We start from the raw sequence: 16,763 nt of genomic DNA, 5'->3' as shown, positions 1-16,763 counted from the left end.
GGTAGGGGCAGTGCGCTGTAGGAGCCCCTGCAGAGGCACAGATGGGCAGCGCCTGGGCTGTGTGTCTGACACTCCCACTGCTCCGAGGGGGCACCCTAGGTTGCTGTCCCCCGCCTCTAACCTTCCTGTCCAAGCTGGGGTCCTTCTCTCAGAGGGCCACCTTCAGCCTGAGGCCTCCCGGGAGCACACGTCATCCCCATCTGCCTGCAGCCGGCCCCGCCCACCCCGAGGGCTGCGTGTGAGTGTCTCTGTGGCCACAGGTGCTCTAGGCTCCCGGTTTTCCGGTACTGGGCCATGGTGGCTGGTGTGGGGGAAGAGATAGTTTCTGGAAATGGGGGGGGGGGAACCTTGTGAGCTCTGGATTCAGGAAGGGGCCCTCTGCCCCCGACCTTCTCTCTCCACCTACTCGACTCCCCAAACTGCATGACCATTCTCTGGGGACTTCAACCAGCACCTGGGAACTATCAGGAACCTCCCCCACTTCTGTCAGCGAGCCTCAGGAAAGAGCGCCCTCAGGAGTTGCTACACCTCCCCAGGGCCTGAATAGAGGGACTTTGGGATGTGAACTGAACAACCTTCTGGGGAGAGTCAGCGACCCTTTTACTCAACAGAGCAGGAACCCAGTCAGCAGGCTATTTGAGTGGAAGGAAATGAAGTCATTTCCATGGCAGCAGAGCCCCCACCACAGCAACCTTCCTCCCAGAGCTGTTGGCAGACCTTCTGGCCAGGATCCCTCCTACCTCAGTGTGGAAGGCCCGGCCTTGTGGAGAAGTATAGGTTCTGAGGAAAGACCTGGCACCTGGGTTCTGCTGGTACACTTGCCTTATCTCGTGGCCCTTGTGGCTGTAGCTTCCCCAGAAACCTCAAGGGCTAAGTGCCTGTGCTTGCTCAGAGGCCGCACGCCATTCCCCATTTCCAGCCTCAGGCCCTCCCCCAGCTGCCTCCTCTAGGGACCCCGTCCCCCCAGCGCGCGCGCGCGCGCACACACACACGCACACACACACACACGCACACGCACACGCGCGCGCGCACACACACACACACACACACACACACTGGGGATGTGCCTTCTCACAGAAGCTCAACTACTGAGATGCTTTAGGGACTGTGCCCAAACTCCTTCATCCCCAGCCTCAAGTTTTTGCTCTGATCCCTGGCACGCCCTGGAGCTGTTCCACCTTTGGAACCTTTCCCGGCTGGCAGGAGTGCCTAGCACAGGGGTAGTGACCTAAGTCTGAGCACTGGCGACCCTAGAAATCTGTTACACAAAAACATTTTATTGAGCAGTAAGTGACCCCACTGGGGACAGAAAGGGCTGGCAATAAAGGAGCATGTGAACCTCGGGGCAGGGTGCATGCTGCTTGACTCTCCATCCTGTTCTTGCTTCAGGGAGCAGGTCTTCCTGGGTCTCTCTGTCCTGCCTCCTGAGACCCCAGGCAGGAGGTTCTTTGGGAAGCCACAGATTGCTGCTTTCAGTTTCAAAAAGCCCAGCTCCCCCCTGGTTTGTGGTGGTGGCCGCTGACAATGGCTCAGGGCGGGAGCCCATGTGGTAGACTGCTAAGGCCTCTCTGCACCCTGTCTGTGCTCCTGCATCCTCCTCGGCTCGCAGAGTGTAGACTTTTCTTTCTTCAGCTCACAAAGGGGCCCCTGAGGATTGAGCAGAGGAACGTCAGGTTTTCTTCCAGGCCAGCTTCAGCCCTGGGATGTTCAGGGCAGATTCTCATTCAAAACTCAGTTTCTGAGGCTCCTTGCTTACGGCCATTTAGTGTGGAAGGAGGCTCCTGGCTGAGGAAGGCTCAGGCAGAATGACTCAGGTTCTAATCTGTGGCAGTGGGCAGTGGGGGGGTGGGGGGGGTCACTGCAGGAAGAGGCATTCGCTGCCTTAGGCAGTTAAACCATTGCCCTCTCTTCAGAATGACTCAGCCAGAAAGATTCTGTGGAGTCCGCCTCCGGGCACCATGCTACAATCGACGGATTTTGGGTCTGGAGCAACCAAGATCTTTGTCCGACTCTTCCGGAGCGTGCTTTCTCTTGGGAGCACGTCTAGGGACTGGCTTCTCTGCTTCCACCTTTGCTGGCGTGGCCAAAGGAACATCCCCGTAGACCCGGTCGCCACCAACTAGGGAGTATGTCTCCCCGTGCCGGCCAACTGCGTTTCTCCACACTCTCGGCAGAGGACATGGTAGTGACCGGGTGTAGGAGGAGAAACGGGAGCCACTGCTGCTGCAAAGAAAATCAGAACTGATCAGTCACTTCTGCTGTACACAGTCTCCTGCCAGAATTTCCCTCTCTCATGTCTCTCCCAGTTTCTGGCTGAAGACCTTTAATCTACTTGACATCCAAAACACAGGCTTGGCCCATCACCTCTATGAGTCCCTAGAGAAGGGACACTGGCTGCAAAAGCAATTCCTAGAGCCTACGGCTGCAGCAGATGAGGACGTCTCTCCACCGTTTCCAGGGGAAACAGTAGAACCCGAAAGTAATTGCAATCATGATCCTCTCCATCTCTCCCTTCCACAACAGAGAAAACATTTCTTGCAGTCTGTCACTTCTGAGGCTTTAATGGAAATGTCGTTCAAGTTTTGGAAAAAAATAATCTAATATAAATTGGTTAAGAACCCCACCCACCTTGGCAACTCCTCTTGGGCCCCATTTATACTTCCTGCTTCAACCACACTGAACTCTAGCCCTCTGATACTTTTATGTAGATTAGAACAAGGCCAAATGCTGAGGCAGAGTGATCAGGAGACTCAGAACCGGGTTCTGGGTACCAAGTCTAGGCTTACATCCACCCAGCCTCCTGGGACACCATCTCCTCGGCCCTCCAGTCTCACTAGCACTTCATCACCCGCCTTGGTTCTTCTGGTCTTCCCATCAATATGGCACCACCGTCTCCCCTAGTTCTCAGCAGCTGAGTAAGGGATGTGTCTGAGGGGACCGATATAGACGCCTACATGACAGCACAGAGGTGCCTGGGTTTGAAGGGGCGGTTCAAGAGTGGCCCTCTTCCTCAAACTGCTCCATTTACCATTTGCCAACAAAAATGCACTTGTCTTTTGCTAAGAGGCCAATCGGGAAAGGGTCTGAATGGAAGCATCCTGTAGCCCAAAGGGGAAGGCTACATTTATACCAGACAGTATACATTATACCAGACAGTTTGGAAGAATAAAAGCAAAGACACAGGGCTTCCCTGGTGGCGCAGTGGTTGAGAGTCCGTCTGCCAACGCGGGGGTCACAGGTTCGTGCCCCAGTCCAGGAAGATCCCACATGCCGCGGAGCAGCTGGGCCCGTGAGCCATGGCCACTGAGCCTGCGCGTCCAGAGCCTGTGCTCTGCAACGGGAGAGGCCACCACAGTGAGAGGCCCGCGTACCGCAAAAAAAAAAAAAGCAAAGACACACTCTTCTCGACCTTGTCCTGCCCCAAATATAAATTCATAACACCCTCACATTTTTACAACTGAGGACTTAAAAAAACCAAGAGGTTAAGGGGCCTACCCAGTGTTCCACAGGTAGTGGAGAGGTGTTCTGCTCAGTGGTTAGGTTCATGTCGGGGCTCCGGATTTACAGCTGATAGGAATGTGAGGACAAGCTCACGCCATTTCAAACATTTCCAAGTGATACTGAGAGAGATGTTAAAGGTGCAAAATAAGGGTGCTGAATGACCTCACAAAATGGGAATGGTGGGCCCATTTTAACATGAAATTGAAAACAAATTCATGACAAAAGGACATAATACAAAATGACAACATAATCATTACACTCCCCTCTCCCCTAGAAGTAAAAATCATTAGAATCCTTTCTCTCTCCACCATAAAAGGATGAGATAAAAGCTCAGCAGCAGCCCCCGTGAAAAACATGGTCAACAGTGTGAAGAGGTGTTACTAAGACGATTTGGTCCGACTCAGAGAAGGAAAGAGACAACTCCGCCCTTAGCCTGATCAGGCCCACAGGAAGGAAGCACATTTGGGGCAGCCTTTGATAGTGTGGCAATGAGAGAGAACCTTCTTTAGGAGGGGACTCCCTGTTGCCGACCTTGAAAAAGCAAAGATGGGACATTCGTTTAATGGGACTGTTGCAGAGGCGATGTGCCCAGGAGGAAGAGGCTGCTTGGACTACCATTTTGGAGGTTGGGCCACCCTGGTGGAGAACCACAGCACCTTCTATTCCTAAACTGCTTGAATCAGCGGGTGCACGTTAGGACAGACGAAGTCAGGCCCCATTGGAGCAGACTGCCTTTGGGAGTGGTAGGATGTAAAATGTGAAGGGGAATGCTCTGGAGGAGGTTTGTCATGGCAGGTGGGCCAGCACGAGACCATTCAGATTCTCCAAGGCTCCAGAGATTACTTGGCTGGGAGCATCCCTCTGATGTGGTGGGGGGACTCCTACCTTAACAGGACCTGGCTGGGCATCTGGGGGAGGCAGAATAAATGGTTTATTAACTTACGAGAGCGAGAGACTCACCTGGGGGGTTCCACAAAAGCACTTAAAAAGACTTGTACCTAGATTCTTGAGCCAACCCTCAGAAAACGTATCTAGATCTGGAGTAGGGCTCAGGAAGCTGCACTTTTAATAAGCTTCCTGGGCAGTCCCACCACAGTGGTCCATGGATAGAGTGACCAAATTATTGTCAATTCTCGGTTGCTCTTGGGAGTCAAAGTGGGCAATATTAAAAACTGCAGCAGGCATACATATAAACAGGGAATATTCAAGGCAAACAGAGGTGTATAGTTATTCTATGCATGAGTCAGATTTGAGAAAAGCTAGCCTGGTGGTTAAAGAACACAACCCTTAGGACAGGCAGACCAGATTCTGTCCTACTTACTTGTGTGATTTTGACCAAGTTCTTTTATCCTTCTGTTTCTTCATATAGAAAAGAGCTATGGTTGTACATTTAGCACAATATTCTCTTTTGGCAAAAGTTGCTCTGGGTCCATTTGTGTTCTCTGCAACTTAATCCTTTCCAGTGTGCAAGCATTTGTAAGTTGTTTGGTGAAGTATTACATTTGACTTTTAACTGTTCATTACTTTGGGCAAAGCTTATGTAGTGCTGCAGAGACTAGAACCTATGCAGAGATAGTGAGAGGATGTTATAAGCTTATTCTGCCGGTTTATAAAAAAGTTTAACCTTTTCTCCTCTTCCTCCACCTGCCACCAAGAGATGAGAAAGAAGGCAGAGCCTGGAAATGCACACCAAGCAATACTTCTGTGTCAGTTTGCCTTTTATTCCTCTGCCAGTACTTCCCAGAGAGATTTCACCAAAAGTGCCTAAGCTTGCCATGGCCATTGTTGTGAAGAAAGTTTCTCTCTATTGCTAGTCGCATCCCCTTTCCCTTCTCCTGGGGGCTTAATGGATGTTTGGGGGCAGGAAATAAAATTTAAACTAAAACATCAATTGAAAGAGCCTTCGTCCTAAGTGTGGTAGTTTGGAGTGTGAATCTTCTCAGAGTCTAGTGAATTCTGCTCCAGTGGAAACTGTTATTAAGGGACACCCATAGAAACACTGCTTACTGTAAGAAATCATGACACAATACAGAGCCAAGATCGACTTTATTCTTCATGTGAAAGACTACAGAGAGCCATGCTCAGTAGTTCACCCTCCAGTGTTGGCCAGCAGCTTACCTTTTGAAGGCAGAAAGCAGCCAGGGCCTTCAGAAGGTGACTAGGCAGCCCAGAGCACCCTACTGACAAGTGTGCTCAGCCATCCAGCACAGAGGGAAAGGTCCCTGTTATGGCATCATATATAAGCCTGCTGCAATAAGGTTTGCTGGTGCAAAGGCTGTCTCACTGAGGACCTAGTCCTGGAAGCCTTCTCCTCCGGCGAGCTGCCAGCTCAATCTTCTGAACCAGGCTCACGTCCCAGGGATGGGTCACAAAGCTGACGACAGTGCCTGGCACTTCGCTCCCCACCCGGCCCACCCTCCCTGCTCTGTGGATGTAGTCTTGTAGGGTGAGAGGGAAATCATAATTGATGACTAGCTCCACCTGGGTGCTGTCCAGGCCCCGAGAGGCGATGTCTGTGCAGAGAAGTATGTCTCGGGAGCCCTTCTGGAAGGACTGGAAGATGCCTGCTCTCATTGAGGCTGGCATCTGTCCCTGCAGTCTTAAGTGTTGGATTTTGTGGTCATCCAGAATATACCCCAGCCAGTTCACAGTGCTGGAGCAATTACAGAACACCAGAACACTTCCTGCGGGGCCAGTCCTATATGCTCTGTCACGCTGCTTGAGGATCGGCACCAACCCAGTCACCTTCTCTGTTCCCTTCAGTCTCATGAATGTCTGTCTGACGTGAGGCATGATGCAGTGGAGCTTGTCACTGGTAACAGTGGTTAGAGAGTCTAAGCTGGTAACTTTACTCAGCAGCTGGCCTACACCTTCGGGAAATGTGGCCCCCACCAGCACTAACTGAGCTTTGGGATTGAAGGGGTCTTTTAAGTCAGCTGGGTCTTCTGCTATATGGCTCCCCTCCAAGATGTAATCCACCAGTTCCAGGAAGCTTTCATCCAACAGCGTGTCTGCTTCATCCAACACCAAGAAGGAGAGCTGCTCCAGGCTGATCAGTTGAGTTTTCAGGGCCTTCCACAGAGCCCCCGGAGTGGCCACTAGTATATCTGCTGGAGGATGTTTGGACAGTTGCAGCCTGATCCTACTCATGCCATGGCCTCCCCCTAACTCCCGCACCTGGAGGCCCAAGGAGCTGCCCAAGGGCTGGGCCACGGCCCGCACCTGTTCGGCTAATTCTCGAGAAGGCACAAGAACCAGGCCTCGAGGCGCAGGGATGCGACAAGGGTCCAGGCTTGGCTGGCCCAAGAGCCGTTGAAGGAGAGGTAGTAAGTATCCTAGAGTTTTGCCACTGCCGGTTTCTGCGGCGCAGAGGATGTGGCGACCGCGGAGGAGTGGGGGAATGGTACTCGACTGCACGGTTGTGGGCCGAACAACTTCGGGAGCAGCCTCTTGTAGTGCGCTCAGAACGCGGTGCTCCAGACCCAGATCGGTGAAGCTGCCCTTGGGCGAGAGGTTCCGCAGCGCTGGAGCCTCATGTTGCGCGCGCTCGATGGAGAAATGGTCCCCGTGGGCGCGCCGATTCCTCCAGCCGCGCGAAGCGAGTGGCGCGGGCTCCCAAGGGCCCAGCGTGAGGCGAGCCGGCTGGTTCAACTCCGGTCGCCGCGCTGAGATCAGCAGCGACCCAGGTCGCACCAGCACCGGCCGCGGGGGGCTCCGCTGCCCGCTTTGCCGCTCTTCCTGCCGCCGCTGTAGAGGCCGCGGAATGCGCACCACGGGCAGGGGCTCGTTGGGACCGCGGACCGTCAGGTCCCGGCGAGGCGCCAGAAGCAACCGAGCCACGAGCGACAACAGCCGCGGCTGCCGCGCTAGAGCCATACTCCCCTCGGTGCGGGAGAGGCGCACGACAGTGACGTCACGGGCGCGCCAAGGCCTCGCGGACGGTGGCTGGCGCGGCTCAGTAGGGCCCGCGGAATTGGCGAACTGTGTGGAAGGAGCGGGATCTGTAGAGCTCAGCAGCGGCGAGGTCTGTAGGTCCGAACAGGGGATGGTGACTCCAGGTCCCGGCCAACCTTGGGGAAGGGTGCGCGATGGAGGCAGGACCGGGGTCCGGCGATGGGGCCCTGGCATTACGAACCAGGAGGGCGGAGGGCTTGTGGCGATACGATGTCCGATCTCTGCAACGCTCATTTGTCGCCCTCACAGCCCCTGTCATGGCTTGGCCAGTTCGGGTCTCCCCCTGTAACTTTACAAGTATTTATTGAGAGTCTGAGTGAATGGTGAGGCCTGGGGGCCGAGACCGGGAGTCCGGAGTCGTAGATCCAGGCTCACCCTTCCCTTAGAGCTCCCCAGAGAGCTGAGGGCCCCGAGGGCAAGCTCATGGCCTTCAGCGTATCTTCTCTTCAGTCCAGAGAACTCATCGCTTGGTACTTTTCCTCTCTCTTTTCAGCTGAGGGTCATTCTCCCCTCTCTTGTCACCCTTTCCAGCTTCTCATCCTGAACCCACTGCTTTTTTGGCTAGTTCACCTCCACCGGCTTTCCAGTCAGATACCTCAGTTCCGTAAATAGCAGCGAGGAGGATTTGTGGCTTGTCTCACAAAACCACGGTCAGGCAGAATATTTTACTTGAATTCAGTTGTTCAGGTTGCCCAAAAGCCTTACACTACTGGTACTTCTTGAACGGATCCCGAAAATGGGTGTCAGATCATTTCTGTAATTTCCAGTGCCTGGGGTAGGAGATAAGGTAAATGTGGATTAACCACCTGGGAGGTTCTTAACATCTGGAGAAAGAGTTTTACTTTCATTAGATACCGTTATAGAGATAAATACTATTAAATTTCAAATAGCATTTTGATACACGATAGACTTTCTGGAGAGTTACCTGTTAAACCAGCAGAGGAGAGAGTTTTGAGTACTCATGGGTGAACAGAGTCATTGGATAGAGCAGTGGCTCTTGCGTGAGGGTGATTTTGCCCTCACCCTTCCCCCAGGACATTTGACAATGGCTGGAGACATTTTTCTTTGTCACATCCGGGGGGTCGGGTGGGGTGCTGCAGGCCTCTAGTGGGTAGAGGCCAGGATGCTACTACATATCGTACAAGGCATAGGACAGCCCTCCCCACCACCCCAAAGAATTATCTGGCCCCAAATGTCAATAGTGTGCTTTGGAGAAACCTTGGATAGAGGCTGAGGACTGAAGAGAGGCTGAGGTTGTCACATGTACTCTCACTTCAGGTGGTCAGTCACATTTGCCAGACTCTTGTGTGGCCCTGCCCCTTTCCCAGAATCTGTAGCAGGCACACTGATGCCGTGGTTGTCATGTCCTTGGGATGAGAAAACCTTGGGGGCTCCTGAAAGTTATAAACACAGGAAGGAGTGATTTAGGAGGGTGACGTGGGAGAAGAGGACTTTAGGAAGAACAAAATTGTCCTCATGTGTTTGGGAAATGTGCCAGATGGAAAAGAGATGAGGTGTGCCATGGGGTGTACCATTCCAGAAGGCAGACTGGGACTGATGCTTGACAGGGAGTCAGATTCTGAATTTGATATAGACTGCTGTAGCAACTAGAAATGCCTAGATCTGTCTAGAGAGTGCTGGGTTTTCTGTCTCTGCAAAGTTCATGTATAGGCTGATGACCACTGATTGGTGATATGATAGAGGGGAGTTGATATAAAGGATGCTCTAAGATATTGTGATTCTACACTACTTTTACGATTCTTTCCCAGAACTCGGAGCTCCTCATTTCGTTAGCTGAAGAGCTCCTTGGATGTCTGCTCTGACATGTTTCACCTGTTTACATGTGCCACTCATTTTTCAGGTACAAAACAAAGAATCGCTTTGCACAAAGCCAGAAGGGATATACTGAAAGAATTATCAGAAAAGAATAATATATAGGTATGTATTTGCATTGACTTTCTCCAAATATTTGAGACAGGGTAGCTGGTTAGTGGCTGCTTTCTCATGCTTGAGCCCTTACAATGTGATCACCTCAGAATGTCATAGCGATTGGAGCCTGTCTGAACCTGTCTGTCTCTGCCCATGGCCCCTAGTTTCTTCTTGTCATTGCTTTAGTTACTGTGTAAGGCCCTTCTCTTTTCCTCCTGCTCACAGCAGACATTGAGTAACCTCTAGTTGTTACTGAGATGCATATTTCACAGTACAGTACTTTAGAAATGAGAAAGGTTTACTTATTGTGGAAACAAATGTAGGCTCCTGGGAGTGTTAGTGTCACTCAGTAATGTTTTTCCCAGGGCTGCCATGGTAACTGACGTTGCCTGCTTACTCCCTAAGGTTTGAGAAGAATTCTTCCTTGGATCTCAGGTGATAGTGGTACATTCCTTCATTCATTTATTCATTTAGTAAATATTTTCTGAGCACCATGTATGTGCCAGGTACTTTTCATATGGACAGTGAACAAAACAGACAAAATTCCTGCCCTAGTGAACTGTATATTCTGATTTAATTGGCTTGGGGTGAGGCCTGGCCATTGGTAGTTTTTTAAATCTCTCCAGATGATTCTAATGTACAGCTAGGTTTGAGAATCACAGTTATAAATGAAGCACTTTGGGAATTGCAAAGGCATTGCAGAAATAAAAAGTGGCTATTGGTATTCCTTCACTATTCCTGCATTTTCCTGCCTGCATCAGGACTGTTGTACAAGTGCTGATCATTTTCTTTTCAGCCCTTTTCGCTGTTTGCCTAGACCCTTTATCCCTCTTTCTAACCTAACACCCTACCTCCTTCTTGTCTTTCAACCTCCAGTCCATCATCTGTTTGGGATTTATCCTAAACTTGGTGGGAAGGCATTGCAGGGTATAAACAGAGAAGTGGTGTTAGCAGAGATGCCTTTTTCAGACACCATACTGGCTATTATAAGAGAACGGATAGGAGGGGGCAGGAGTAGATTTGGGGAGACTCATTAGGAGACTGGCTTTGTGCACAGTGGTGGCCTTGCAGATGGAGTAAAGCAGGCAGGTTAGAGTCATATTTGGAAGGTTAGTGATGGTTTGGAGGTGAATAGGAGATAGTGATGAATTGGATGTGGGGAATGTGGGTTAAGGATGTGTAATTGGGTAAATGGAGGTGCTACTTACTGAAACGGGAAAAATTTTCTCCCCACGTATTGACCTGATAAACACCTTCTCACCCTTTAGACCTTGAATCAGAGATTCTTTCTTGTTTTCTTTTATTATATTTTATTTTATTTCATTTTTATTTGGGCTGTGACGCCAGCTTGCAGGATCTTAGTTCCCCAACCAGGGATTGAACCCAGGCCCCCTGAACTGGAGGCACAGGGTCCTAACCACTGGACCACTGGGGAATTCCCAGCAGAGATTTTTTCTTTCTTTTCTTTCTTTTTTTAATATAAGTTTTAATTAATTGATTAATTAATTAATTTTTGGTTGCGTTGGGTCTTCGTTGCCGCGCGTGGGCTTTCTGTAGTTGCGGCGAGCAGGGGCTACTCTTCGTTGCGGTGCACGGGCTTCTCACTGCAGTGGCTTCTCTTGTTGCGGAGCACGGGCTCTATGCGTGCGGGCTTCAGTAGTTGTGGCACGTGGGCTCAGTAGTGGTGGCTTGCGGGCTTAGTTGCTCTGCGGCATGTGGGATCTTCCCGGACCAGGGAGCAAACCCGTGTCTCCTGCATTGGCAGGCGGATTGTTTGTTTTTTTAAAACATCTTTATTGGAGTATAATTGCTCTACAATGGTGTGTTAGTTTCTGCTGTATAACAAAGTGAATCAGTTATATGCATGCGTATATCCCTATATCCCCTCCCTCTTGCGTCTCCCTCCCACCCTCCTGATCCTACCCCTCTAGGTGGTCACAAGGCACTGAGCTGATCTCCCTGTGCTATGCAGCTGCTTCCCACTTGCTAGCTATTTTACATTTGGTAGTATATATATGTCAATGCTACTCTCTTACTTCATCCCAGCTTACCCTTCCCCCTTCCCGTGTCCTCAAGTCCATTCTCTGTGTCTGCGTCTTTATTCCTGTCCTGCCCCTAGGTTCATTAGAACCATTTTTTTTTTTAGATTCCATATATATGTGTTAGCATACGGTATTTGTTTTTCTCTTTCTGACTTACTTCACTCTGTATGACAGACTCTAGGTCTATCCACCTCGCTGCAAATAACTCAGTTTCGTTTCTTTTTATGGCTGAGTAATATTCCATTGTATATATGTGCCACATCTTCTTTATCTATTCGTCTGTCGATGGACACTTAGGTTGCTTCCATGTCCTGGCTATTGTAAATAGTGCTGGCAGGCAGATTCTGAACCACTGCACCACCAGGGAAGTCCCCAGAGATTATTTCTTAAGGGAGGCCCTCCTCAACCCCCATGAGTCTCTTTCCTGCTGACATAGACTCCCACAGCCTTATGTAACTGCTCCTTCATAGCACCATACACAGTTTTAATTTCACACATATTTGTAAGTTCCCTTTCTATAACATATTTGTAAGTATCCCTTTCACCATTTTATCTTTAGTGCCTACCAGTGCTTGACATATCTTAGGGGCTCAGTAAGTGTCTGTTGAATAAATAATTGGAGACAGAGGACAAGGCTTAGGAGGGAAGATCAAGGCTTTGTTTTCTACATGTTGAGTAGAAGATGCCCTTAAGACATCCCAGTGGGGATGTGTTTTGAGCAGTTGGTGTGAGGTTGGGATGCCTTTGGAGATGATCATGGCCACTATTTTAAACCATGGGAGTGAATAAATTTGTGAGGGAGGATGTGTGAAATTAGAAGGGAAGAGGGCCCACGACTAAGGAGCAACCTCAACCTGTGAGGGGAGGAGGTGAAACCAGCAAAAGAGACTGAAAAGCAGGGGTAGAGAGAAAAACTGGGAGAGTGTGTGGTCGACGAACCCAGGGAGGAGAGAGATCAAGGAAGAGGGGAGGCTCAACCATGCCATGTGCTGCTAGCAAAACAAGATTGAGGACAGGTCAGTGTCTCGTAGATTGAGCAACTTCGAGGTAATTGGTGACTTTAATCAGAGCGGTTTTGGGAGAGTGGCAGAGGGGGAGGCCAGGCCGGAGTAGGCTGAGGAGTAAAAAGTTAGTTAGCAAGCTTTGTGGTTTTTAGAGGGGACCATGTTTGCTTAGAATAAATAAATTAACAGTTATCTCTGGGACATGGGATTTTGATTTTCTTCGATTTACTCCTGTTGCTCTACCTTTAAAATATTTTTAGAATGTGACCACTTCTCACCACCTCCCCTGCTATCTCTCTGTCCTGAGCCACCATCATCTCTGACATCGGTGAGTGAAGAGCCTTCTAACTGATCCGCCTGTGTCTACCGTGGCCCCCACAGTCTGTTTTTCATACAGCAGTCACCGTGATCATGGGGAATGTGATCAGTCATGCCACTCCTCTCCTTAAAACCCTTCACTGGCTCCTATCGTGAAGAGCTAACAAAGCCCGCAGAGCGTCCTACAAGGCCATTCGGGGTCTGACCACTGTGTCCTATCTGCTTACTGCTCTCCATCCATTGTGTATCTGACTTCCATTACTCTCTTCTCCTTTCTGTGCTGCAACCACAGTGGCCTCCTTCCTGTTCTTCTAACACACCAGACAAGCTCCTGCCCCAGGGTCTTTGCACTGGCCCTTTCTTCTCCTGTGCACTCTTCCACTAGATACCAACTTGGCTAACTCAAAATCTCTGCTCAGATGTCATCTTCTCATTGAAGCTTATCTGGGCTTCTCTATTTAAAATTTTAACCTTTGGGGATGAGGTGGGGGGGAAATGGGTGAAGGTGGTCAGAGGATACAAACTTCCAGTTACAAGACAAATACATTCTGGGATGTAATGTACAGCATGGCAACTATGGTTAACAATACTGTATTGTTTCTTTTTAAATTTTATTTCTTTATTTATTTGTTTATTTTTGGCTGTGTTGGGTCTTCGTTGCTGCACATGGGCTTTCTCTAGTTGCAGTGAGCGGGGGCTCCTCTTCGTTGCGGTGCACAGGCTTCTCATTGTGGTGGCTTCTCTTGTTGCGAGGCACCAGCTCTAGGTGCGCAGGTTTCAGTAGTTGCGGCACGTGTGCTCAGTAGTTGTGGCTCGCGGGCTCTAGAGCGCAGGCTCAGTAGTTGTGGCGCACGGGCTTAGTTGCTCCGCGGCATGTGGGATCTTCCCAGACTAGGGATCGAACCCGTGTTCCCTGCACTGGCAGGCAGATTCTTAACCACTGTGCCACCGCGGAAGTCCCGGTAATACTGTATTGTATCCTGAAAGTTGCAAAGAGAGTAGATCTTAAAGGTTCTCATGATGAGAAAAAAATTATGTGAGGTGATAGATATTGTCTAAACTTATTGTGGTAATCATTTGGTGATATATACATATGTGAAATCTTTATGTTGTACAGCTTAAACTAACACGATATCATATGTTAATTTTATCTCAATGAAACTGGAAAAAAATTTTAACCCATCTGCAGTTTTTAATCTCCTTTCTCCCTGCTTTTTTTTAGTCTATAGCACTATCAATTTTCCATCATACTATGTAATTTATTTATTATGCTTATTGTTTTTGCCTTTTTCCCCACTGGAATGAAAGCTCTACCAGAGTAGGAATCTTTGTCTGTTTTCTTCTCTAATGTATCCCCAAAGACTAGGACCGTGACTGGTACAGAGTAGACACTTAATAAATATTTGTTGGATGCGTAAATGAGCATGCATTATTTTTACGATAAAAGAAAAGGAAAACCAAATACTATGTGTTGGAAAGAAGAAGGAAAGCCTTCTCTGGATAACAGAAGAGATTTTCTCCATTTGAATTTCCGACTCTCTTTCTTCAGGAATGATTGTGAACAGCCTCTCTCTGTGCTACCACAACAAACTCATCTTAGCCCCTATGGTTCGGGTAGGGACTCTCCCAATGCGGCTGCTGGCCCTGGACTATGGAGCGGACATTGTGTACTGTGAGGTAAGGGGCTCCTGATCTTCCCGGAGATCTCTTCCACAGGTGCAGCCTCCCCATCTGTGGGTGGGAGCGGTCAGGAATCAGAGGAGGCAGAATGGGCTCTCCCTTCACAGGTGCTCACTGAAGGCAGCAGAACACAAACACGCAGGAGTCCTGTGAGCCCTGCTGAGGACCAGGAGCCTGGGCAGCACGGAGGCATTGTGGGACACCTGGGCCAGGTGGCTAGATGAGCATCGTGTCAGGTCACTGCTGTGGCCCCCATAGGAGTTAATACACATTCAGTACATGAATGAGTGAACTCAAGATCAGGAAGAGGAGGAAAAGGACCAGATTCAGGCCAGGGAAGCTGGATGGGGTTGCTTTTGGGAACCATAGGATTTTCTGGTGGCAGTAGCTAGTGGACCAGCTACTGACCGGCTGCTGTGGAGAATATTAAGACTTGAGACCCAGGTTTAGAAAGCATCTTCTAGGAAAAATAGAGTTACAGGAGTAGCTGTTATTGGGTAGGGACTGGGAGCAGTGGTTCTCAGTTGGGCATGCATCAGAATTATCTGGGCAGCTTCCCCCGCAATCCCCAATCCTGATATGTCCCTCTAGTTGGTGTGAGAGGTTAGAGAAACTACCCCAGTGCTTCTGATATTTCCATCTTTAAGAGCCACCGGCGGTGGGGTGAGGACTGTGGCTATAAAAGGGAAACACAGGGAATCCTTGTGGTGGTAGAACTATTCTGTGTCAACATCCTGGTTGCGATATTGTACTACGGTTTTGCAAGATGTTACCATGAGGAGAAATTGGGCAATGGGTACATAGAATCTCACATTCTTACAATTGCATGTGAACCTCCAATTATCTCAAAATAAAAAGTTTAATTGAAAAGAAAGCCACTGGTGTAGGGTCTTCCCTGGTAGTCCAGTGGTTAAGACTTTGCGCTCCCAATGCAGGGGGCCCGGGTTCGATCCCTGGTCGGTGAACTAGATCCCACATGCATGCCGCAACTAAGAGTTCGCATGCTGAACTAAGAAGCCTGCATGCCACAACTAAGAGCCCGCATGCCGCAGCTAAACATACCGCATGCTGCAACTAAACACACCGAAACGAAGATCCCGCATGCCGCAAATGAGACCTGGTGCAGCCAAAATAAATAAATAAATATTAAAGGAAAAAAAGTTTAATTGAAAAGAAAGACACTGGTGTAGGGACTTCCCTGGTGGTCCAGTGGGTAAGACTCCGCACTCCCAATGCAGGGGGCCTGGGTTTGATCCCTGGTCAGGGAACTAGATCCTGCAGGCATGCCACAACTAAGAGTCTGCATGCCACAACTAAGAAGCCTGCATGCTGCAACGAAGATCCCGTGTTCCGCAGCTAAGACCCAGTGCAGCCAAAATAAATAAATAAAATAATAAATAAATTTTAAAAAAGAAAATTACCTGATTAGGGGACAGCTGTGGCACATAGATGTGAACACTTGAGGGGTTAATGGATTGAGGAGTAAGCAGCAAAATGAGGAAGTAGAAATAAGTCTGCTGACTACCCCCCAGAAATTCAAGAGGTGAAGGGAGGAAGTGTATAGCTGGAGGTGAGGGAAGATGGGTGAATGGAGTTGTTTGTTGGTAACTTGCTTGTTTGTAGCGTAGGAAGAAGGGCTTAACAATGAGGGGAGGCCTGAAGATTTGGGGCATTAGGGGGATTTGTAGGGCCAGGTCTTGGAGGGGACAGGATTCTTGACGAGGTGGTAGGACCTGCCTTCCATTGAGATAGGGCAAGGAGGAGAGGGTGAAGATGATGAAAGGGAGGGAAACTGAGGAGTTTTGCCTGAGAGACTTGTTTTACAAGATGTAGGAAGTCAGTCTTCTGTTGGAAATGAGGGTGGCAAGTGTGGGCTAGGGACCTGAGGAAAGGAAGTGAAGGTGTTTTGGTCCTATTCCCATGGGGAGTGGGCACTGGGAGATGTGCCTGGCAGGCAGGTGTGCACAGTGATACTGGTTTCCAGCTTTATAGGAAGGAGAGCTTGAGAAGCCTGGCAGGGGGATGCCCATGGCAGGGATTGGCATGCCAGTATCTACAGCAGGGCGGGGGCAGAGGCATCTAGGGTGCTGACAAGGTGAAATGGGAAGGAGGGAGTGTGTGTTGTCCAAAGGTGGGAGTCAGAAAGGGATTTTCCAGAGTTTAGGGTCACAGAGACCCAAGACCTGACTTTTAAGTAGTTTGTCGAAGTAGAGATGAGGAGGTCCCAAACATGTGAAATGGGCTGTTAGTGTACATCCATAAATCTTCCAGGCTGCCAGAACGTGCCCACGGCAGGGAGGAGCCTGTTCCCAGGGGCCGGTCCCAGAGGAATGTG

General features: G+C 49.6%; 2 protein-coding genes across 7 annotated transcripts in view; one reads left to right on the top strand and one right to left on the bottom strand.

Annotated features, from left to right (window-relative positions):
* Window positions 1-16,763, top strand: part of DUS2 (dihydrouridine synthase 2) — a 55,549-nt gene that overhangs the window by 6,773 nt on the left and 32,013 nt on the right. Inside the window, exons 1-3 of one of the 6 annotated variants that reach the window (XM_079906393.1) lie at window positions 7,455-7,525; window positions 9,317-9,393; window positions 14,298-14,425. The exons of 1 other annotated variant lie outside the window; for it this stretch is intronic. In XM_079906393.1, coding sequence (XP_079762519.1) covers window positions 14,300-14,425 — 126 coding nt within the window. In that variant the 5' untranslated portion in view covers window positions 7,455-7,525; window positions 9,317-9,393; window positions 14,298-14,299. Of the gene's footprint in view, window positions 1-7,454; window positions 7,526-9,316; window positions 9,394-9,793; window positions 9,820-14,297; window positions 14,426-16,763 lie in introns of those variants that run through there. 4 more of the 6 variants (XM_079906394.1, XM_079906395.1, XM_079906392.1 and 1 more) reach the window with 4 other exon arrangements.
* DDX28 (DEAD-box helicase 28) lies at window positions 4,873-7,377 on the bottom strand (the record flags this gene model as incomplete). The annotated part of the gene is made up of 1 exon (XM_079906398.1): window positions 4,873-7,377. One exon carries the CDS (start codon window positions 7,375-7,377, stop codon window positions 5,782-5,784), a length of 1,596 nt encoding a protein of 531 aa, XP_079762524.1. The 3' UTR covers window positions 4,873-5,781.

The sequence above is a fragment of the Stenella coeruleoalba genome, assembly GCF_951394435.1.
Source record: "Stenella coeruleoalba genome assembly, chromosome: 20".
NCBI lineage: Eukaryota > Metazoa > Chordata > Mammalia > Artiodactyla > Delphinidae > Stenella > Stenella coeruleoalba.
Note: the sequence above shows the minus strand (reverse complement) of the source record. Positions and strands in the feature narration are given on the sequence as shown.